Source organism: Pseudophryne corroboree, chromosome 2 (assembly GCF_028390025.1).
Source record: "Pseudophryne corroboree isolate aPseCor3 chromosome 2, aPseCor3.hap2, whole genome shotgun sequence".
In the NCBI taxonomy this organism is placed as follows: Eukaryota; Metazoa; Chordata; class Amphibia; order Anura; family Myobatrachidae; genus Pseudophryne; species Pseudophryne corroboree.
The window spans coordinates 76881428-76906497 of record NC_086445.1 but is presented as its reverse complement, the minus strand read 5'-3'; the positions used below and the strand labels follow the sequence as shown (position 1 = coordinate 76906497).

The window sequence follows — 25070 nt, the reverse complement described above, 5'->3', positions numbered from 1 at the left end:
CTTCCTTTCCAAGATTGCTTGATAAATTTGACTTGCCTAATGCTCACTTTTACATGTACCGCCAGGCACGTCACTATGCACTTTCAATGGTTCCTCCCGCTTCTCCCTCCCTGTCCAGAGTACCGGCCACTGCTCTCACTACGTTGTTACATTTCACCAGAACTTGCCCATATAAAACTCGGATGCTCACAGTCGATTTACAACATACAGATCCCAATTCTATATGGTCTGCTACTTTAAATGCCTGGCAATTGATTATCCCTTCACTCCTGATTTTTTAATATTATGACTCTGTGCTCAAACATCTATCATCAGCGGCGCTCCAGGAGGTACATGTTAAGGAGATACATTGGGCATATATTGCTCAAAGCCAGAGACGCTACATGAACCCGGAGGAAACTGGCCATTGTCCGAAGTGTCACTCCTCCTGTGCCACGCACTGGCACAATTTTTGGGAATGTGGGAAAATTAGAATATTTTGGGGTAAAGTGTTGCAGTATATCAATACTCTGTTTTCTTTTCAACTTCCTCCTGACCCTTTAGCGTTACTCTGTGCCAATTTTGATAACTCTAATCTAGGAGCGCTGAAATCCGCCATCCTCCCACTATTAACGACTTGTTACTATAGCCAAAAAAGCTATACTCATACAGTGGATTTCTGTCAATCTCCCAAACTTGCAATGGTCAAATCCCATCTTCTGCAAATACTTTATTTTGATCGGAACTCTACGATCACTGATACTGAGAAAGGAGTTGTGAAGTTCCATAGAAAATGGGAATTTTTTATTGCTCAAATGAGTGAGTCTGATCAAGATAAAGTATTCAAATTATTTGAAAATACGACATGGTTCCTTTATAGACAAGTAGATTTAGCATTGTGATCTAACCCCCTTGGCTTGGGGTGGATAGCCTCTTGTCTCTCCACTTCATTTCGACTTTCTTTCTGCATAGTGTCTATTTCCACTGTATGACTATAGCTGACCTGCACATTTTTTCTTCATCATAGCTCATCTTATTTTATTCTCCTTACTACTGTGGATTGTGATAATAGATATGGGTTTCAAGTATATGATGATTTAAGGACCATCATCCTACTCTACCCACCCACTCTGACTGAACTCTACTTTGCCCCCTTCTATGGTTATATCCAGGAAGGGGGTCATTTCTTACTTTTCTCTCTTCTTTCTCTTTCCTCTTCTCTTTACTCGGTCTCTCTCTTTCTGTTTTTTCTCGAGGAACAAATCTGAGGAAGGGTACAGAAAAATATCTGCTGCTTTGAAGGTCCCAATGAGCACAGTGGCCTCCATCATCCGTAAATGGAAGCAGTTCGGAACCACAAGGACTCTTCCTGGAGCTGACCAGCCGTCTAAACTGAGCGATCGGGGAAGAAGGGCCCTAGTCAGAGAAGTGACCAATATTCCGATGGTTACTCTGTCAGAGCTACAGCATTCCTCTGTAGAGAGAGGAGAACCTTCCAGAAGTTCCTTCTATGCACAGCAGCAAAGCCGAAAGGAAAGAATAGTAGGGACTAGGGATCATCACCGGGTGAGTGTGACCTTGGGACAAAGTTGGTTATTTAAATAGATGCCGGCAGTCCAGGCAGGCAAATCACCCCCCCATCCCAGGACCCTCACAGAATGAGACAAGGCCTTGAGGCATTGGAGTCCACCAAGAATTACCTGTCTTCTCAGTCCAACCCTGTCTCCCCTCCCACAGCCTAACCCTAACCCCGCCCGGCTGCCCCTATTGCTTAACCTGAACCCTCCCCTTCCCCAGTGCTTAACCCTAACCCAGTGCCTAACCATAAGCCTCTGTGACTCAGACATATGCGCAGTAAGAATAACAACCGCTTTACGTACAATAAACGCTTTACGACCACATCTGAATTAGGCACCTGGTGCGTCCGGGGGCATGGGCCCATTACCATGTGTACTATTCTGTGGGGTACACAAGATGGTGAATAGGGGTAGTCTTCAGGTTGCCGGCGGCCGGGCTCCTGATGACCACCATACCGGCGCCGGAATCCCAACCGCCGGCATACCGACAGTTTTTCTCCCTCTTGGGGGTCCATGACCCCCCCAGGAGGGAGAATACATAGCGTGGCGAGCGCAACGAGTCCGCAAGGGGCTCATTTGAGCTTGCCCAGCTGTCGGTATGCCGGTGGTTGGGATTCCGGTGCCGGTATGATGCCCGCCGGGAGCCTAACCGCCGGCATCACATACACCCGGTGAATAGTAGACACCAGCGGAAAGAATGGTTGGAGCACACCAGCCGGATAGACTTAAACATGGAAACATAGAAATTGACAGCAGATAAGAACCACTTGGTCCATATAGTCTGCCCATGTACACGCAGACTTACACACTAGTGTTCATTTTTTGGTGTGAGGCAATTAACCTACCAGTATATTTTTGGATTGTGGGAGGAAACCAGAGTCCCTGGAGGAAAACCATGCAAAGATGGGCAGAATGTACAAGTTAGGGCCATGGTAGGAACCCATGACCTCAGTGCTATGACGTAGTAATCCTAGTCATTAACCATCTAGATAGGGCCGTGTGGCGAGAAAGGGAATGGAATGCCGAGGTGGAATAAAAAAAGGTGGGATGGAAAGTTGTTAGCAGAGGTTGGATGGGACAGGATAAAGTTAGTAGAGGCTGAGTAGGATGGAGGTAGGTACATTACAGGTAAGTTTTCACCTTTGTTTCCCATGTTTCCACCTCTCCTTTGTTCCCTTATTCTCTTCCCCATCTGACCTGTTTTCTGTTTGTTCTATAGTTAAAATTGTCAATAAAATATATATTAAATAAAATTAACAACAAGCTATGTTATAGATTAATATAATTTTAATTCCTTGCTTTCATTTTACCCGGATCTCCCGAGGACTGTACATCTGGTTTGCTGTAACCACTTCCCCCCATGTAGTAATGTGGCGGTGTGTGCAAGGTGAGAGGGACGCTGCTGTCTTTTAGAGAGCACGCTGATATGCAGGGCAACGTATGACTGGCCAGTTCCGACACCTGCAGTTTTCGATTTTGACAGCTGCTGGTGTCATTGCCCCATACAGTGCTGTCCCTGGCTGTGGTGGGTGTCGGCTCCAGACTGCATGTGAAATCTCTCGAGAGTAGCGAGATCACTCACATGCGCACTGGAGCCGGCCGGGAGGAGAGACACAGCGCATCAGCACTAAGCTGCGTGATGACTGTGTGCTCTGGTGGGGAGTTTTCACTCCCCCGCTTCGGCAGACAAGATGTTAATACATCTAGTCGATGTTCCTTTCTGCTTCTCCTCGGTAATGAGGTAGTGGCACGTGCCATGCCGCTATAATACATCTCCGCCACAGTGCCGCGCTACTGCTTCCCTCCATAATGCTTCACACCTGAAGTATTTGCCCATACCTAACCAATATGGCCCCCAACAGACGCCATCTTGTCACTCACTTGCTTGACCGCCATGGTTGTACATGGCTGTGTACTACTAAGCTCCATGGCGGACCAGTGAATCCTGCTGCCAATGTCTGAATACATGATGTACTGTAAACACACACGTATGTTCTGGACTGTAGAAAAAACCCTACAGGAACATGACAGAGAACATTCAAAGCTCTGCAAGGATAAGGCTCTGGTTGGAATAGATCCCTCTTGCACTGCGTACTGTGCTACCTCTGGGCCATGTAGACAATAACCCACTTTGTGCTAGTATACTGCATGGGCCGTTGGAGTGGACTCTGGAGGGACATTTGCTTTTGGGCCTCCTTGTATGCTATCTGCGGTGGTGCCGTGCTCTTCAGCCTGGGACCTTCCTTTGCTTTACATAAAGCTAAACCCACCGCAGCACCCATAGACGGTGAGAGACCCTGCATTAGGACTAACTTATACCTGCACTGTTACCACTTTACACATTGCCATATGTGTTTTTATTTGGAGTTGTACATGCATTATGTATTATTAAATATGTTTTTTATGCTTATATTCTCCTCGTACATTAAGTACAGTATTTTGAGGTTATTACATTTTTCTGGGCATAAGCGCCAACACACTTACCAAAATTGGGGTGTGGTATGTAGGGTCGACTACACTTAGGTCGACAGTGTCGAGGTCGACGGTAAGTAGGTCGACATGGTTTCTAGGTCAACAGGGACTCTAAGTCGACATGTTCTAGGTCGACGTGACATAATGTCGACATGAGGTTTTTAAACTTTTTTTGGTGTCGTTTTCTCCGTACAGTGACCGGGAACCCCAATTAGTGCACAGTGTCCCCTCGCATGGCTCGCAGGTTACCGTTCCCATTCGTAGTCCATGTGGATCGTAAAGTATGAAAAAGGTAAACAAAAATGTAAAAAAATTGAAAAACTCATGTCGACCATTTGTCATGTTGACCTAGAGTCCCTGTCGACCTAGAAACCATGTCGACTTACTTACTGTTGACCAATAGTGGTCGACCTAGACATTGTCGAGCTAAGTCTGGTCGACCTAGAGACCGGGTCCCCCAAAATTGTATTTGCAAGTGTAAAAGCACTGAAAGTACAGTGGGTGTGTTACTCTGATTCAGAGGGGATCATACTGGCGATGTTGGACTTAGCGGAGCGATAGTTTGCTGCGCGCACGCACGTCTAAGTCGCACCGCGCATGCTTTGTGCCAGTGCAGGGTTGCAGGTCTAATTTCAGGGGCACGCAGGGAGAAGTGCAGTGGAAATGTAGCGGGCGGATGTACACAAGGGAAGGACTTTGTAGCGGTATTTGCTTTATGTTCCAGGTGGGCGACCGCCAATGTAAGCAGCTCTGTGTCCACCTTTCAATCGGGCTCGGTGTGCTAACAATACTGCAGAGCTTCTTCTAGAGTAGACCAGCCTGAGATAACAAAAAAACACTCCCCTTGAGAACCTCTGTTTTAAACCTTTAATGCACCTTATTATTCTTATTTATCATTGTTTATATAAATGGCGCCACCATATTCTGCGATGTTGTACAGAGGATACTGAATCATTCACATCAGTCCTTGCCCCATGAGAGCTCACAGTCTAAATTCTCTTCCTCACAGACACAGACGCCGGACTCCATTTTTGTCAGCAGACTGAATGTTTTTAGATTACATGTATCTCCCAATATTTACAATTCAGAATTTGGACAAAATAAGCCCCGCCCTATCGCCCCACACCTTGCTCGCTTCTTCCAGAATCGTCCACTTTAGCTCACGCCTGCCTGTTGGTTGCACATGGGGCCTGATTCATATTTGTATGATGTTTGGGGAACTTTGCATGTGCAGAACGGGTTCTGTGATGTCGCTCGCAGTCCCTGGTCAGCTGCAGATGATTGACATGCTGCGGCAGGGCCGTAACTAGGTGTGTGCAGAAGGTGCATTGCCCACAAAGCATTTGCCCTGTAGGCGCACTTCTACATACACCCTGAGGGGGCCGCATATTCCACCTGCCGACAGCCGCTCCTCCCGTTCCCGCTCCTCCCGTTCCCGCTCCCCTGTGCACTCTTGCAGCATCTGGCACCCCAAGCTCTGACCAGCGGGAGCCTCTGCCGCATTTAGTCAGCGGAAGCGCTGGCCGCCAGTAAATCCACTGTGCGCTCCGCTCCCTCGGCCCGCCCCTCTCTTGGCCTGCAATGCAGTGTGCAGGGGGAGCGCCATGTCAGGAGCTGGCAGCAGCGCAGGAAGAAGGAGAAATCATGTAAGTGGCTTCCTACACACTACACTACTCTACACTACAGTACACTACACTACAGTACACTACTCGACACAACACTACAGTACACTACATTACACTACAGTACACTACCCTACACTACTGTACACTATATTACACCCTAAGGGTAGGAGGCGATGTAAAGTGCTCTACGTGCCATAATGTGTAAAAGGGGACTCGACCTGCTGAAATGTGTAAAAGGGAGCTCTACCTGCCGTAATGTGTAAAAGGGAGCTCTGCCTGCTGTAATGTGTAAAAGGGAGCTCTGCCTGCCGTAATGTGTAAAAGGGAGCTCTGCATGCCATAATGTGTAAAAGGGAGCTCTGCCTGCTGTAATGTGTAAAAGGGAGCTCTGCCTGCCGTAATGTGTAAAAGGGAGCTCTGCATGCCATAATGTGTAAAAGGGAGCTCTGCCTGCTGAAAGGTAGAAAAGTGGACTCTACCTGGCGTAATGTGTGATAAGGGCTCTACCTGGAGTAATGTGGAAAATAGGTCTCTACCTGGCATAATGTGTAAAAGGGGCTCTACCAGGTATAATGTAAGTGGCGCTACTGTGCGGTGTAATTTGAATAATGGAGACTACTGGGCAGCATAATATGAATTGGTATTATTCTTCACCATGAACACCCCGACATTTTGGTCGCACGCCTATTTTAAATATGGGGAGGGGCGTTGATGCTGTTTCTCGCACACAGAGCTATAATGTCTAGTTACAGCACTGTGCTGCGGTGTTTGGGGGATGGAGCAGGGGGGATGGGGGGGGCAGCACCTGGCGCCATTCTTCAAAACAGGGGGCGTGTTGCCCCATTTTGAAGGCGTGACGGGTCTAGAGTGTGCATCGAGTCGTTGCACGCAGACTTCTAGGACCTGAGTATCCGGATTTGACAACCAGCCTGAGTAAGCTTCAACCATTGCGAATTGCGACCGATGGCCGCGATGGTGATCCGAGATTGCATACTGAGACGCAGCACTCATTTTCTCACTAATGGGAGGCGCCTATCTCCGACAGACGTCTCCTGCTGCATTAGAATTTTATTTGCATGGAATTGCACAGCCGCAATGAAAGTGGCTGTGCAATTCCATATAAACATGTATCGGCCCCATGATTCGGCATGGTCCCATGTAAAGTGGGACAATTAGGAGGTATGCGTTATTTTAGGCACATGCTGCGCCTGCTTTATGCATTTGTTATCGCAACAGTTATTTTGAATTACACACCTCCCACACGAAGTATACTTTTTTCTTTAATCAGCAACCTAAAAATGATAAATATTGTTTTAAAATAATACCTAGTCTTTAAAAATATTAAGTATTTTCTTATATCCATATAAACTTAACGCAAAAATAGATAAAAAATCTGATATATGACCTAAGTAAAGCACATACAGTGCAGTCTCTAGACACATGTTTCTGTAGGAATATTTTTAAGTCCCATTGCTATATAGGGGGTCATTCCGAGTTGATCGCTCGCTAGCAGTTTTTAGCAGCTGTGCAAACGCTATGCCGCCGCCCACTGGGAGTGTATTTTAGCTTAGCAGAAGTGCGAACGGTTGTATCGCAGAGCGCCTGCAAAAAATTTTTGTGTAGTTTCAGAGTAGCTCAAAACCTACTCAGCGCTTGCGATCACTTCAGACTATTCAGTTCAGGATTTGACGTCACAAACACGCCCTGCGTTCGCCCAGCCACGCCTGCGTTTTCCCTGACACTTCTGCGTTTTTCCGAACACTCCCTGAAAACGGTCAGTTGCCACCCAGAAACGCCCACTTCATGTCAATCACTCTGCGGCCACCAGTGCGACTGAAATGCATCACTAGACCTTGTGCAAAACTGCATCGTTCGTTGTGCCCGTACATCGCGCGTGCGCATTGCGCCGCATACGCATGCGCAGAACTGACATTTTTTAGCCTGATCGCTGCGCTGCAAACAAATGCAGCTAGCGATCAACTCAGAATGACCCCCTTAGTGCCTAATTCAGACCTGATTGCAACAGCAACATTTTTCTCTAATGGACAAAACCATGTGCACTGCAGGGGAGGGGGGGGGGGGGGCAGATATAACATGCGAGGGAGAGTTAGATTTGGGTGGGGTGTGTTCAAACTGAAATCTAGCAAGGACAGGAGAGAACAGAGGGGACAGGAGAGAGGAGTGACATGACCAGGACAGAGGTGACAGGGCAAGGTCAGAAAAGATAGGGACAGGAGAGAGGAGTGATAGCGCTGGGACAGAGGTGACAGGGATATGACAGTGGGGACTGGGACAATACAGTGAGGACAGGACAGAGAGGACAGGACAGTGACAGGACAAAAGTCATATGACCAAGACAGGGGGGACAGCACAGAGGGAACAGGAAAGAGGTATGGAGGAGATGATGCTGCGGGCACCACTGCATAGGGGAAGTGGCAGAGAGGAGGAAAACTACACACAGGATTGTAGTTTTACTATAAGTGAGTGACGAGTTCACTGCATGGATCCAGGGGCCCACACCGCACACCCTGCACCCATTATTTTTAATACTTACCCTCCAGAGTCCCATGGTGCAGCAGCAGCGCTGCAGAAATCACTGGGAAAATGGCACCGCTCCATTTTCCCGGTGTTTCATGCATGCGCAGTAGGAAAATCACTGGAAAAATGGCTGACACGCCATTTTCCCAGAGATTTGTGCATGCACTCTAGTCTCTGGGACGCTAGGGGCCCCTAGGGGCCTTAGTGCCCAGAGCTCTACAGCGCTGCCGGCTAGAGAGGAGGGGGCCCAGATGGAACCTGCATATGGGCCTCCTCCATTCTATATACAGCCCTGTGCAGGGAACACCCTTCCTCTCTGTCCACTACCGCTGGCTGTGCCTGTAGAGCAGCCTAGCCCAGCAGCACATCGGGCAATGAGAGCGGACTGCTGCACCAGCAGTCTCCTCTCTCTCACTGCCCAATGTGCTGCTATAGAAACGATCGTAGACCCGGGCCCTGCATCTGCAAACTTGGCTCATGCAATCCAGCGACTGTGATGCATGCACACTACAAAAAAAATGCTCAAATTCGTGAAATATCACCATTGCGTCTACCCAGGGCAGCCAACTGGGGGGGGGGGGACTGTGGGGACTGGTGTCCCGAGCCCTTACAGGGAGGGGGTTTACCCCTGGCTCCTACCGCCAATACCTGTAGAGCTGCACCGGTCTGTGAATCAACAGCAGGCGGATGCTCAGGGAGGACTTCTTAAAACAAGTCTTATCTGCACATCAGCTCTCTGTGAACCGTTCCTATAGGTCCACAACACTCCACCTATATGTAACGTCAGAATGTATGACATCACATAGGGTTGGAGCAGTGCGGCAGAATATTTTTTGGGGGGGAGGGAGGGGCCCTGTCTATTTGGTCAGTCCAGGGCCCCACAATTTCTTATGGCAGCCATGCGTCTACCTCTGAATCAGGCACTTTGCTCATGATGCTTAAATAACGGGTTGCTGTTCTGCAAATATACACATAGCAGCATAATTATCTTACACGATTATTTTTGGGAAAAGTGTTGGCAGATGTCATCAGGAGGAGGTTCCGTGTTCTCAGGTGTTTGCAGGCCCACCTGCTGCTCCAGCTCATATTGAGGGGTAGGAGACGGCACTTTCCGAAATACATTGCCCATGTCCCACTCAATGGGCAGTATCTTCTTCATGAGCAGGTACTGAGCCAGATACGACGTGACGATGATGGTGATCAGACTAGCCAACATAGTGAATGTCTTGAAGGGGAACAGCTGCACATAGACACCATCCACCAGGACGCAACCGGGGTAGTGGAGGGCTGGGGGGATTTTCAGGGAGTTTTCTCCTCCCAGGAGCCGCAGAATCAGACCCAACAGAAATCCCACTGCGGAACCATAGGCGTTGGTGCCGGGGACGAAGAGGGCGCAGCAGAGCTGTGGGAATAACACGGCATATACCAGCTCTCCGCTCAGGAACCAGAGGTCATACACAGAGTTGGAGAGGAATGCCAGCCCCATGCCTGCGGAGCCGAGCAAGACCATCGAGAGGCGCATGACCCACAGGATTTCTCTGTCTGAGGCCTATGGGAATGAGATAGAAATCATTCATTGTGGTGAGGGAGTAAGACCCTGGAGACATTTCTACTGCGTACAGGATTGTAGTCATAAACCGGGACACATCCCAGAAACAGATGTGACATGCCCTAATCTGAGACGCCATTCCCCCGTTACCAGCCATAAACCATACTTGCCGACTATCTGGCTGCTCCCTCCCGGAGGGAGCAGCCAGGTCAGCTCACTAGGGGGCGGGGCTTGAAAAGGGGGCGGTCAGGGGACGTGGAGATGCAGACACGTCTTTGCAGCCCCGCCCCCAACTTTTTAAAGTCTACATTAACGGCATTGCAAAATGGGGGGCGGGGCTACAATGACGCGTTTTGACGCAAATCGATCAATTGCCCCGCCCACTTTTCATCTTGCTGCGGACGGTTGCAGGCAGAATATTAACCTTTAGAATATTGTATGACGACCATCACTGATTTGTAGGATAATTGAACTATCACTCTATGGGGCATATTTGTCACAATCCGCATCTCAGATGCGGATGGAATGTGATAATATCACCCCAATCCACAATGCAATAATTGAATACATCGCAAGCATGTATCCACTATCATATGCAGTGTCAGAGCTTACAAGAAAGCTCTCTGAATCCGCTCTGCACACTTCTCGGGGTATTTTTCAGAGAAAATACCCTGAGTATGTGCTGCGGCCAGGGTCGGACTGGCCCACAGGGGTACAGGGGAAACCACTGGTAGGGCCCTACCGCCTGGGGGCCCACTTCCTCCTCTAGGGATCAGGTTCCAGACTGTTCTGTTACTAATCTAGTACATTATCTTGCATGCACTACAGTATTTACTGTATATATTATCTAGGGGACCTAAACTTGCAAAATGGTTAGGCAAACCAATGAAATGGCTGGGCACACCCCCTCTAGAGACTAGTCACACCCCTAAACATGGGACCTACCACTGCATTCTCCCGGTGGGCCCTACAAGCCCCAGTCTAACACTGCCGGCGCCTGCACCACCGCCACCGCTGGGAAGCCCCCCCCTTGTACTTATCTGGTGATCAGTGTCCGGTGCGCTCCTCAAGCTCCAGTCATCTGATCATCGGCTTCCAGCTCTGTGACCCCGTCATCTGATGTCTGCTGTAAACTGCTGTGAATTCTGGTTTACAGCAGACATCAGATGACAGCGACACAGTGCAGGAAACCACCGATCAGATGACCGGAGGCACGGAGGAGTGCACCGGGACACCAATCATGGTACCATGTAATATTTTTAGAAAAAAAAACTTTTTTTTAGGTTGCTCAGTCTGTGGTTATTAGACACACTTAGCTGATCACAGGTGCCGAATCCTGACTCTGCTCTGCCTGTCATAACAGAGAATGAAGCCGGGAACCTGTGGATAACGCAGTCTGAAGATTGCGTTATTATCACAGGGCTCCCTCCAGTACTTTTTTTTTTAAAGTTTTCTTTTTTTAGTAAATTCAGCCAGATCGAATATCCCAATACAAGCATGGGAAATGCAATCTGATTATTAAAAAAAAATGGGAGTTGGAGTAGTTTTTCACGAAAACTGCTCCAAAAAACCTTGGTGTAACTAAAATAATGTGAAAAGGGTGTAATTCACATTATTCTTGTAAAAAGAAAATTAATAAATAAGGCCATATAACTCACCGTTTTCCTTAGCAACTTCTTGTAGATGTTGTAGGCAAACATGGAACTGGCTGATAGAAGTGACGAGTCCGCAGAGGACATGACGGCGGCCGCAATGGCTCCTAGGCCAACAACAGATATGTAAGTTGGGCACAGGTACTGCAGAACCAATGGAAGGATCATGTTGGACTCGTTCCTCTCATAGGGTGTTGGCAGGCCGTAGATAGTCTGGTTCCAGTCTAATTGGATGGCAGAAAATAGCCGTCAGCTTTATATCCCGTTATAGCTAAACTGCGGTTTCATCTCACCACTGTTATTTCAACAAATTAATCTGTTCAATTTTATATATCATTTAAAATGGGCTGACATTTTTGAGGGGTGAAGAAAGAAGCTGATAAGGCGGAAGATAGAGGACATTTCTATTGCAGTGCTTTGAACACTGCGATCACCCATTCTTACCCAAGTCACAGAAACTACTGAGGGGCAAGTGAGTTCCAGCATCTGGCATCACACACATCGGACTCCAAACTGGGAGCAGACAGACCACCATGGACATCTGCATGCCAGAGAAAGCCCATCTTCAAGATCCCACTTTCTTGCTGGGTTTCAGTGTAATGGGAGGTTGTCGGCTCTGCCTTTCAGTGTTATTTGTGGTTGTCGAATCTGCCTTTCAATGTTATGGGAGGTTGTCGGCTCTGCCTTTCAGTGTTATTTGTGGTTGTCGGCTCTGCCTTTCAGTGTTATAGGAGGTTGTCGGCTCTGCCTTTCAGTGTTATGGGAGGTTGTCGGCTCTGCCTTTCAGTGTTATTTGTGGTTGTCGGCTCTGCCTTTCAGTGTTATGGGAGGTTGTCGGCTCTGCCTTTCAGTGTTATTTGTGATTGTCGGCTCTGCCTTTCAGTGTTATGGGAGGTTGTCGGCACTGCCTTTCAGTGTTATTTGTGGTTGTCGGCTCTGCCTTTCAGTGTTATGGGAGATTGTCGGCACTGCCTTTCAGTGTTATTTGTGGTTGTCGGCTCTGCCTTTCAGTGTTATGGGAGGTTGTCGGCACTGCCTTTCAGTGTTATTTGTGGTTGTCGGCTCTGCCTTTCAGTGTTATGGGAGGATGTCGGCATTGCCTTTCAGTGTTATTTGTGGTTGTCGGCTCTGCCTTTCAGTGTTATTTGTGGTTGTCAGCTCTGCCTTTCAGTGTTATGGGAGGTTGTCGCACTGCTTTTCAGTGTTATTTGTGGTTGTTGCCTCTGCCTTTCAGTGTTATGGGAGGTTGTCGGCTCTGTCTTTCAGTGTTATGGGAGGTTGTCGGCTCTGTCTTTCAGTGTTACGGGAGGTTGTCGGCTCTGTCTTTCAATGTTATGGGAGGTTGTCGGCTCTGCCTTTCAGTGGCCCTCATTCCGAGTTGTTCGCTCGCAAGCTGCTTTTAGCAGCTTTGCACACGCTAAGCCGCCGCCTACTGGGAGTGAATCTTAGCATAGTAAAATTGCGAACGAAAGATTAGCAGAATTACGAATAGACACTTCTTAGCAGTTTCTGAGTAGCTTCACACTTACTCGGCAACTGCGATCAGTTCAGTCAGTTTCATTCCAGGTTTGACGTCACAAACACTCCCAGCGTTCGCCCAGACACTCCCCCGTGTCTTCAGACACTCCCGCGTTTTTCCCAGAAACGGCAGCGTTTTTTCACACACACCCATAAAACGGCCAGTTTCCGCCCAGAAACACCCACTTCCTGTCAATCACATTACGATCACCAGAACGAAGAAAAAACCTCGTAATGCCGTGAGTAAAATACCTAACTGCATAGTAAATTTACTTGGCGCAGTTGCAGGGCGAACATTGCGCATGCGCAATTAGCGGAAAATCGCTGCGATGCGAAGAAAATTACAGAGCGAACAACTCGAAATGACCAGCAGTGTTGTTTGTGGTTGTCGGTTCTGCCTTTCAGTGTTATGGGAGCATGTCGACTCTGCCTTTCAGTGTTATTTGTGGTTGTCAGCTCTGCCTTTCAGTGTTATGGGAGGTTGTCGGTTCTGGCTTTCTATATTTTACACAACATCTTAGCAAATTATTCCATGTATATAAATTTGGATCCGATATGATATACCGGCAGACGGATGCCGGCTGTCAGTATACTGACAGCAGCATCCCATCTGCTGGAATACCATCAGCGAGTCCCCTCCCCACACTTCTGGCCAGGTGGCAATCAAAGAACTCGGTTGGACCTCCTAACCGAGTGGGAATTATGAGCGGGTGTTGGTGTACCAGCCGTCAGTAAAATACCAGCCGTCGGTAAAATACCGGCTGTTAGGATTCTGGCATTGGGATCCTGTACGACGGGATCCCCACAGCTGCCATTTTAACTGCATCCCAATAAATGTCTGTACTGTACATAACGTATCAGAGTTCTAACAAAGCAGATGTTTGTAAAGTACTGTGAGAGAGATTCTGTCCATGTAATATTAGGGATTAATGGGCATATTTATCAATATTATTTTTAGTGAAATAATGTGAAAAACTTTTCACATTATTTTAGTATTACCTAAATGTACTAAACGGCATTTGGATTAGAATTCACAAAATTCTCCTCCAAGCCCTTAAATTTGCATTTTTTTAAGAAATCAGATTACATTTCCCGTACTTGTAATGGGAGATGTGATCTGCCCAAATTTACTAAAAAAAATAAATTAAAAAAAATACCAGAGGGAGCCCTGTGATAGGTCTTCCCTCTGGTTCCCCAACTCTTGCCCATAAGAAACAGAACACCTTTCTCCTTAGGGGAAGAAGAATAATGCCATTCCACTTGAAACTGGATTGGATATTTTTTTCAATCTTTCAATTACATGGAAAAATATTTAATTTAATTTAAAATGAGTTCCATACGGATGTAGTTTTCTACCATCAGTCTGATGCCAGAAGTAAGCAAACCAGCCAGTATCATACTTTTTAGACCTAAATCACGGGTACTGCCCGGCTGCGACCCGCGTCAGCCCCCTTTCCCACTGCACTCTCCAACCCGGCATATTGCCGGGTTAGTGACGTTGTCAGTGACACGGCTGGTGCGGCGCTTGGAGATCACATGATCTCCAAGCGCCGCCCGCATATTCACTGTAAACGGGAAGCCGGGTCATGCGATCCAGCTCCCATTTACACTGCACAGTTTGCCAGGTTGAACATGTGTTCAATCCTGTAAACTCCCCGAGTTGGAATAAAAGGTCACTCGACTCAGATTATTCCAACTCTGCCCTTTTACACCGAGCAGCAACATGGGTTATGCACTTTCATGTGCAATAACTCGTGTTATATGCTGGCGGTGTAAAAGGTGTATTAGATAGGAAGCCAGTATTTAGGCAGCATTATGGCACACATTTGGGTGGGTGAGATGTTTCAAGAGACTTGGAGAAAGATAAACTAGAGAAGTTGCCCATCGTAATAAATCAGCTTCTGTCATTTACCTGGCACAGTCTTTAAAATGGCATTAATAATAAGTTGATTGGTTGATTTGGGCAACTGCTCCATTTTATCTATAAGGCTTGAGATGTCTCTCCTTTGGTGACTTATTTTCACTGTGCACCCCCTCACTGTGTGACTTCTACAGAAATGGAAGAAGGGCAGAAGCTGGCAGCTTGTTGCTTGCCCATGTCCACTTTAGACGGGAGATCGGGCGTTCAAAACAATTGAATATCGCCCTTAGAGCCTGCACCCTCTATTATTCTGCATGGTAATTTACTAATAGCCTCATGTATCAATGAGTGATACATTTCACTGTGAGTGATAAATTGCACCAGTCAATCAGCTCCTAACTGCCATGTTGCAGACTGTGTTTGAAAAATGACAGTTAGGAGCTAATTGTCTGGTGCAATTTATCACTCACAGTAAAATTTATCACTCATTGATAAATGATCCCATAAATATGAATTCTACAGAAATCATCTAGTTTTTGCACTGACGTGCTATTATTATCTACCTGTGGATGCGGCAACTGCTCCAATGAGAATGGACGGAACACCCATGACGGCACAGAGAATCCCTGAGAGGTAGGAGGTCACCATCGCTTTCTTGGAGGACGATGAAGCAAGAACTCTCTGAAAATATGTTTGCCACGCAATGCCACCCAAACTCTGAAATGATAAAAGATGCCAACAAGCCAAGGATTCATTGATATGGACCCATCCACTACATACAGTGGAGAAGCATTCACAACGATCTTACTGCTTGTGTTTCCTACGTATTCTCTAAGCTGGAGAATTGTGTATTCCTATGCTTCCTATTATAGCACTGGATATTTGCTTTCATAAAGGTACTAATCAGTAATCACACACACAATGATTCCATGAACATTAATCAATGGATCTTTTTACAAATGCCCATTTCTTTAAATAATGAAGGTCATTCTGACCCGATCGCTCGCTGCAGTTTCTCGCAGAGCAGCGATCGGGTCGGAATTGCGCATGCGCCGGTGCCGCAATGCACCGGCGCATGCCGTATGGCCGAAGGCCATCGTTCAGTAGCAATCGCCTCTGCCTGATTGACAGGCAAAGGCGGTCGCAGGGCGGGAGGGAGCTGGACTGCGGTGTTAAGCCACGGTTTAGGGGGCGCGGTCCAGCCAACGCAGGCTTGGCTGGACCGTTGGGGGGACGGGCCGCGGCGGCTGCGTGACGTCTCACGCAGCCGGTGCAGCCTGTGGCCGCGACGATCAACTCCCGGCCAGCCGCAGGAGCTGCGCTGGCTGGGAATGACTCTACAAATACAAAAGCATCGCCGCTGTGCGATGCTTTTGTATTTGTGCGGTGGGGCAGACTGACATGCGGGGCGGACTAGCCCTGCACTGTGCGTTCCCCCGCATGTCAGCACAGCTACGATCAACTCAGAATGACCCCCAATGTCTACAGACAGAATGATCTAAATGAGATCAGTTGATGTATTAAAGCACCGAATGTCCGGAGTGGGCTGGAAAGGGAGGCAGGAGCAAAATTGGCCACTAAGTTCCACCCTACTAATCTTTGAAGTCACATGAGCTGGTCCACACCAGTTATATACTATGGAGGATCTGCATCAAGTCTTGGAGAGAGATTAAGTGGAAAGAGATTCATTGCCAACCAATCAGCTCCTAACTGTGGGGGTAATTCAGATCTGATCGCTGCTGTGCATTTTCGCACAGCGGGTGATCAGATCCGATCTGCGCATGCATATGCACCGCGCTGCGCCGGCACGTCGCACGGCTGCAACGGGCACCGGTGCCCTGCGATGGGATGGTGTGAAAAATTCATTCGCACGGGCGACCGCAAGGAGACTCTTAGCACTCGCCCCTCTGCCGGCATTCTGGCGGGCGGGATGCCGCTGTCGGGATGATGATAGCCGGCATCCCGTCCGCTGGTATAACGTATCACACCCCAGTTTGGGTGGCTTAGCTTAGGAGTAACTGCAGTGAGACCTATAGAACAAGAGTGACAGAAAATAAATCACAATGCGCTAAAAACAAGTGTGATACAAACATATATAACTGAATACGTTCACCAATTTTTCCTCCTCCACGTTTGCGTATGTGGATATATTCCTCATGTGCATGTAAGGAAATCGAAGAAAAAATATGCCATATGGTGAAGTACAGTTTAATACATTAAAAACATAATTTCCAACATCAATCATTCAAAAAAAAAGTGCAAGTGCAATGTAATAATAACAGCAAGTGTGGGGAATCCTCTGGAGGCTGCAAAAATGAACAATTACCGGCTGGGTGCAAGACTATTCACATAGAACAATCCTGGCAGTGCATAAGTCCGTTGGATAGCCCGGGTTCCATAGACCACGTATGCAGATGGCTTTCCTGTCGGGTCTTAGTCCAGTCAGCTGCCTCCGTCACCCCACACGTCCACCAACGCGTTTCAACCCGCTCAATCGGGTCTTTTTCAAGGTGTGTGTCCAGAAAAGAAGATGTCTATCCATCCCGCTATCCGTTTTTAAACTCACTTTGTCCAATCCCCGGCCGGCGAGCGCAGCTGATTCCTATACACAGATCAAACTACAAGTCCCGTGAATCATTGCGGCGCTCGTCCGGCCGGTTTCCTGTTTCCTCCGTGCGCCGATACGTCATTTCCGGTCAGTAACCTTGGTAACGTTTGTATAGCTTCTTCGATCCTTCATGTATAGCAGATGTTCCTTAGATCGTACATAAGTCCAGATTCTTTCCAACTCCAAAAATAACACCTCCGGAAGGAAGGGGACATAATATTAATGCGGGTTTAATTTACAATATGTCATTAAACAGTGGACTGGACTTTTAAAACCTTCAAATACACATGCAAAACATTTTAAACCCCAATTCTTCCATAAAGTGCACAATGCATATATGAAAGTGACTGGTGCAGACAGGCAAAGTAACGGTTTATAGAGTGCAAGGTAAAAAGGTAAAAGATAAAAAGAATAAAATCCTTCCCGGTGCAATTAAAGAAACCACTTGAGTTCAAAGTCAATATTAAGACCTCCAGGCTGTAATGTTCCCAGGTCAAAAATAGCTCTCATCTCGGCCTGTGCTAATTGAGTTGCTGAATCCTTCCTTCTCCAATGACCTTTTACAGCCCGAAGCCCTAAAAATCTTTTGATCTGTGATGTACACTTGCTATGAATTTTCTTAAAATGATCTGACAGAGCGTGGCTGTCCAGGCCCCCCCTGATGTTTCTCAGATGTTCTCCCATTCGGACTTTGAGGGGTCTGGACGTCCGACCTATATAAAATAGTCCGCACCCACATTCTATGGCATAGATGACGTTTTTCGTGTTACACGTCACAAAATCCCTAATTTCATATTTATGATTATTAATTGTCACCTCTGTGGTTTTGTTTTTCCCATCCCCCTGAATATTGCGGCACCCAATACAGGTTCCGCATCGAAAAAAACCTTTCGATTTAATCGTTGAAATAGATTTAGTGGGTGGCAAAGCGCTCCTCACCAACCTGTTCTTTATGTTGGGGGCCTTTCTGTATATACATTTAGGCCTTGCTGGTAATAGACTCCCCACAATAGGATCGTTTTGTAAGATCTTCCAATGTCTTTGTAAAATTCTCTCTACCTCCTTATAGTTGGAATTAAAATCTGTAATAAAGGACCACTCATGATTTGTTACCTCTCTCCTTCTTATTCTCTGATGTTTTCAAGAGGGTTTCTCGGGGGATATCCTTCACCCTTTTTAGGTCTTTATCAATTGCATCTTTCTGATAACCAGATGCAATGAAATTATCCCGCATCTCTATTGCCTGTTTTTCATATACTTCCCCATCCGTACAATTCCTTCTCAGGCGTCTTAGTTGTCCCCCGGGAATATTCCTAAGCCAATCAGGATGATGACAGCTTTCATTTCTTAAATAAGCATGGGAGTCAGTGGTTTTAGAGTATCCTTTTGTTAAAATCTTATTCTCCTCTATATAGATGGTTACATCTAAAAAATTGATAGTTTGTACATTACTCTCAAATGAAATATTGATGTTGACACTGTTCGAATTTAAATAGACAAAAAACATTTCTAAAAGCGCCTGACCTCCCCTCCAGATAAAAAACACGTCATCTATATATCTCGACCAGGACACCAGGTTCGCTCTATTTAAATTCGAACAGTGTCAACATCAATTTTTCATTTGAGAGTAAAAGGATACTCTAAAACCACTGTCCTTTATTACAGATTTTAATTCCAACTATAAGGAGGTAGAGAGAATTTTACAAAGACATTGGAAGATCTTACAAAACGATCCTATTGTGGGGAGTCTATTACCAGCAAGGCCTAAATGTATATACAGAAAGGCCCCCAACATAAAGAACAGGTTGGTGAGGAGCGCTTTGCCACCCACTAAATCTATTTCAACGATTAAATCGAAAGGTTTTTTTCGATGCGGAACCTGTATTGGGTGCCGCAATATTCAGGGGGATGGGAAAAACAAAACCACAGAGGTGACAATTAATAATCATAAATATGAAATTAGGGATTTTGTGATGTGTAACACGAAAAACGTCATCTATGCCATAGAATGTGGGTGCGGACTATTTTATATAGGTCGGACGTCCAGACCCCTCAAAGTCCGAATGGGAGAACATCTGAGAAACATCAGGGGGGGCCTGGACACCCACGCTCTGTCAGATCATTTTAAGAAAATTCATAGCAAGTGTACATCACAGATCAAAAGATTTTTAGGGCTTCGGGCTGTAAAAGGTCATTGGAGAAGGAAGGATTCAGCAACTCAATTAGCACAGGCCGAGATGAGAGCTATTTTTGACCTGGGAACATTACAGCCTGGAGGTCTTAATATTGACTTTGAACTCAAGTGGTTTCTTTAATTGCACCGGGAAGGATTTTATTCTTTTTATCTTTTACCTTTTTACCTTGCACTCTATAAACCGTTACTTTGCCTGTCTGCACCAGTCACTTTCATATATGCATTGTGCACTTTATGGAAGAATTGGGGTTTAAGATGTTTTGCATGTGTATTTGAAGGTTTTAAAGGTCCGGTCCACTGTTTAATGACATATTGTAAATTAAACCCGCATTAATATTATGTCCCCTTCCTTCCGGAGGTGTTATTTTTGGAGTTGGAAAGAATCTGGACTTATGTACGATCTAAGGAACATCTGCTATACATGAAGGATCGAAGAAGCTATACAAACGTTACCAAGGTTACTGACCGGAAATGACGTATCGGCGCACGGAGGAAACAGGAAACCGGCCGGACGAGCGCCGCAATGATTCACGGGACTTGTAGTTTGATCTGTGTATAGGAATCAGCTGCGCTCGCCGGCCGGGGATTGGACAAAGTGAGTTTAAAAACGGATAGCGGGATGGATAGACATCTTCTTTTCTGGACACACACCTTGAAAAAGACCCGATTGAGCGGGTTGAAACGCGTTGGTGGACGTGTGGGGTGACGGAGGCAGCTGACTGGACTAAGACCCGACAGGAAAGCCATCTGCATACGTGGTCTATGGAACCCGGGCTATCCAACGGACTTATGCACTGCCAGGATTGTTCTATGTGAATAGTCTTGCACCCAGCCGGTAATTGTTCATTTTTGCAGCCTCCAGAGGATTCCCCACACTTGCTGTTATTATTACATTGCACTTGCACTTTTTTTTTGAATGATTGATGTTGGAAATTATGTTTTTAATGTATTAAACTGTACTTCACCATATGGCATATTTTTTCTTCGATTTCCTTACATGCACATGAGGAATATATCCACATACGCAAACGTGGAGGAGGAAAAATTGGTGAACGTATTCAGTTATATATGTTTGTATCATACTTGTTTTTAGCGCATTGTGATTTATTTTCTGTCACTCTTGTTCTATAATTCTCTATGTGGTGGAGGTTGAGAGTACCCTCCAAGACAGAATTTTAACACACCTGCTGCTGTTTCTAAGCGCACTCCTATACCCTTTCCTCCACCCCTTGGTTTCACTGCAGTGAGACCTAGCCCAGCAATACCTACCCAGGGCACACTGCCCGAGGAAGCAAAATTATTGCATGAAAGGTGTCTACCACCTCCCATAGGTGCAAAGTCGGCAACAATGGAACTGCATAAAATAAAATTTTGGGCCTAGGTATTAAGGGGCCTTTTTATCACCATCCATATCCAAGCATGCGGATGTGGTGTGATAAAATCGCCCGAATCCGCACTGTGATAATTGATTACATCGCACGGATGTATCAATTATCGCATGCAGGGACAGAGCATGCGAGCAAGCTCTGTCCCCCTGTGATGACACCCAGCATCATTGCGGTATTTTTCTGGAAAAATACCCCGATATCCTGCTGCGCATGCGCCGATGACATCGCCGCTACTGCTGCCGTCACCCCATCGCTACTGCCCCCCCCCCCCCCCCCGGCGCCATGCCCCTCCCCTTCCCCCTTGTATGGTAAATATACTTACCAGTCTAGGAAGCCGGTGATCGCTGCTCCTGCACGGCTGCCGGGCCCTGGATCCTGTGCGCTGCTGTGACCCCCGGTGCCCTAAAGTGAGCTGCTGTTTTGCAGCATCACTTTACTGCACCGGGGGTCACAGTACAGCACATGGAGGACCCAGCGCCCAGGAGCCCACAGCGGAGCACCACTCACCAGCTCCCTGGAGTGGTAAGTATGTTTTTTTTGTTTGTTTTTTTACCAGTGATCAGCCTGTGTGTCCATCAGACACACACAGCTGATCACTGGAGCCCAGTCCCCGTGGGCAAAAGTAGGAATCTTGCAGTGCTGCCATGTGATTTAGCCAGCCTGAGCTGGTGTAATTATCACAGAGCACACTGCGGTATATTTTTTTACATTTTTTTTTAGTATGTACGGCCACATAGCATTTCCCATTATAAGTATGGGGAATGCAATGTGGGTTACTAAAAATATGACAATGAAATGGTTTGGAGCAGTTTTTCACTATATTGGAGTGATACTAAAATAATGTGAAACGGCTGAAAGAAACACTTTTTTTTAACATTACAGGTATTTTAGTAAAAATAATGTTAATAAATGTGCCTTTAAATCTTCTGTATAATGTCATGTTAGGATCTCCAGCTGCTGAACTGTAATATATGCAATCCTCTTCACCAGGAGAAATGATGTAGAATAAAGGCACTTACCAGGTATGCCAAATCATCCAGCCATCTTGCAATGTATTTTGGCTGTATGTTACCAATCCAGGGCCCTTGGTACAGTTTATGCACTGCTGTGTAAGCAATGTTTTCAGATGCAGAATTTAGAAGAGCAAATGGTACACAAATCCACTACGTTTAAAATAAGACAAATGATTAGTATTCATTTAATATTTAATGGACTGTAATAACATTTAGGAGCTTAGCTTCCTCTCTCATTTCCTCTCTACCACTTACTGTAACTACACACTGTATTTACTGTGAGTATTGGGCTGTAATCAGGACTAACGCAATCTGCAATAGGCGCTGCTGGCGAATATACTACGTTTTCTCCCCCCCCCAGAGGTTGACTGTTCATGCGTCAGTCGTTAACCTCTCAAGCCTGTTTAATGAAGATATGTACTTTGTAACTTATAAGCAGAGAAACAGCCCCTGACAAATTATCTGTCTGTGGGGGTATCCAATTAAAGCAGGTCCGTTTTCGCCGGATAGCGCGATTAATGACAGATGGTCATTATGGCGGTATCCTGTTACAGGCCGTTTTCACTGGCCGAAAAATGAACCCACGATCATGTGAAAAACACATGAGATCAGGAATAAGTGTTATCCGCCTGAGGCACCCGAAGCATAATCCGTGGTAAGTGGTAGCATCGTGGGGAGGAGCCTGCCACATCGAGGCTAATAGGATAGCCCATGGTGATACAATTACCCGCAGTTATTGACCGTGAGTAATTGGATACCCCCAGTGCATGTAAAACTCTATGCTCAGTAGTACAACTAAGGTGGTATGGGCGGGTCAGGCATACCAGTAAGAAATTAGTAACTGGTACACCGTACCCCCTACCACCCTACCGCCGACGCAACTAGCTGTGTCGCCAAATGAGTCACAGCGCTTAGTGACGAGATGGTTCCCAAGTCCTGAGTGATAATAACTGGGGGGGTGTCCTGGTGACATTCCCTGTGATGCATGACCACTCCTCCTGTAGTCCATGGCTATTTTTTTTGTGCACACCTACGGGTGGCACATAGAGTACTGCAAAGACGTTACAACTACTTGCATCACTGTCTATGCCTTATATAACAAATTATCACATAATAATAATGATAATAATAATAATAATAATACACATGAGAACTAAACATCGTATTTTGATATAAATTAGCCTGGACTTTGCAATTAGTAATATAATTGGATGAGGGTTTGGCTGTTAGTAAAAAAAAAAAAATCTGGAGTCATGTTCTATATGTGGTCTTACAGTATGTAACGGGACTGAGGGGTTTCTGTGCTATTAGGGGTTTACGTTTTAGCTCTTTCCAAAACAGAATTGTACTCACCAGACTGATTATCATGAAGAGTAGCTGGATAACATCTGTGTAAGCAACGGAATACAGACCTCCAAGTATAGTGTACAGAATGACTGTACACGCCGATATGATAATAGATAAGAAGCCTTTCACATCCAGGATGACACTGACAGTCGCTCCTGTGAAAACAAACACGAACTGGGTGTAAGTGCTACTCATTCAGAACATAATGCTGGGGGGTATGCGGTAAACATACTGCCCATCGGGATCCCGGCTGTCTCAATACCGATGCTGGTATCCCGACGGGGGTACTATATTGCCGCCGGAATACCGGCGATGAAGGTGATACCCCCTCTATAGGTGTCCACGACACCCATAGAGGGAGAATAGAACCTGTGGGGGCCACTGAGCCTGCAGCGAGGCGTGCGCAGCGAGCCCGCAAGGGGCTTTGTTACGCTCGCCCCCCTGCCAGCATTCTAGCGCCCAGGATGACAATGTCGTTATACTGACATTCTACTCCCGGACGGCGGGATCAGAGCCGGCCATAGGTATAGGCAAACTAGGCAATTGCCTAGGGCATTTGATAAGCCTAGGGGCATGAGCAGCTTCTGCTGATTAAAATGATATGCGGCATGCCTATATTCTGTGTGTAACATTTCATATGCAGATACAGCCACAGTCTCACACAGTATATAGGCATGCTGCATATCAGTTTAATCAGCATAAGCTGCTTGTGCATCCTATCCACATAGCGATGCAAATAAGATGCATTTTCATTAAAAAAAAGGTGCCCGATGTTAGCATTGAGGCAAGATTTGTGAGGCAGAGGTTACAGTGTTAGTGGAAGTGTGAGTGCTGTGTGCATGGGAGTGGGTTGGTTGTGTAGTAGTGTGCGGAATATCTGTAAGGAGCATTATGTGTGTCATGTAAAAATGCATTAATAATGTGCAACATATGTGTAGCAGGGTACTACTGTATGTGTGTCATTATGTGTATAATGACATTAATAATGTGCGGCATATGTGTAACAGGGTACTACTGTATGTGTGTCATTATGTGTATAGGGGCACTAATAATGTGCAGCAAATGTGTAGGGGGCACTGTGTGTCATTATGTGTATAAGGGCATTAATAATGTGCGCCATATGTGTAAGGGACATTATGTGTAAAAGGGCATTAATAAAGGTTGTCATAATGTGTAAGGTGCATTATGTTTATAAGGACATTAATGTGTCTCATATGTGTAAGGGGCATTACTGTGTGGAATTGTGTATAAATGCATTACTAATGTGTTGCAATATGTGTATAAGGTGTTCTACTATGTGGCGTTGCATATAGAAAGGGCACTACAGTGTCGTCTAATGTGAATAAAGAGCAATAAGGTGTGATGTAATGTGAATAAGAAGCAATTCCGTGTGATGTAATGTGAATAAGGGGCTCTACTGTGAGGAGTAACGTTTATAAGGTAAAGTGATACTACTGTGGGATGTAATATGAATTACGGACACTATCGCAAGATAAAATGTGAATAAAGTTGCAGTACTGTGTGGCGTAATTGGAATTGGGGTTACTATTGTGTGACCATGCCCCTTCCCAGCGAGAAGATGCCCCTTTCTGGGCTGTGTGTCAAATGTGCGAACTGTTCCTATATAAGATATAGGGGGTACAAGGCCTGCTATGGGTGAGGGGTGATGGTGCTGGGAAAGAGGTGCAGGGTCAGAGGCAGAACCAGCGGTGGTGCTAGGCGGCACCAGCCAAAATCTTGCCTAGGGCA

At 46.3% G+C, this 25070-nt stretch overlaps 1 protein-coding gene across 2 annotated transcripts in view; it reads right to left on the bottom strand.

Annotated features, from left to right (window-relative positions):
• Positions 1 to 4881: 4881 nt before the first annotated feature.
• Positions 4882 to 25070, bottom strand: part of LOC134999652 (high affinity choline transporter 1-like) — a 78958-nt gene continuing 58769 nt past the window's right edge. For both annotated transcript variants that reach the window (XM_063951439.1, XM_063951440.1), the window contains exons 4-8: positions 23328 to 23476; positions 21981 to 22124; positions 15335 to 15488; positions 11399 to 11616; positions 4882 to 9740 (exon numbers count right to left, since the gene is read on the bottom strand). In XM_063951439.1, the coding sequence (XP_063807509.1) occupies positions 9189 to 9740; positions 11399 to 11616; positions 15335 to 15488; positions 21981 to 22124; positions 23328 to 23476 (1217 nt within the window). In that variant the 3' untranslated portion in view covers positions 4882 to 9188. The remainder of the gene's footprint in view (positions 9741 to 11398; positions 11617 to 15334; positions 15489 to 21980; positions 22125 to 23327; positions 23477 to 25070) is intronic.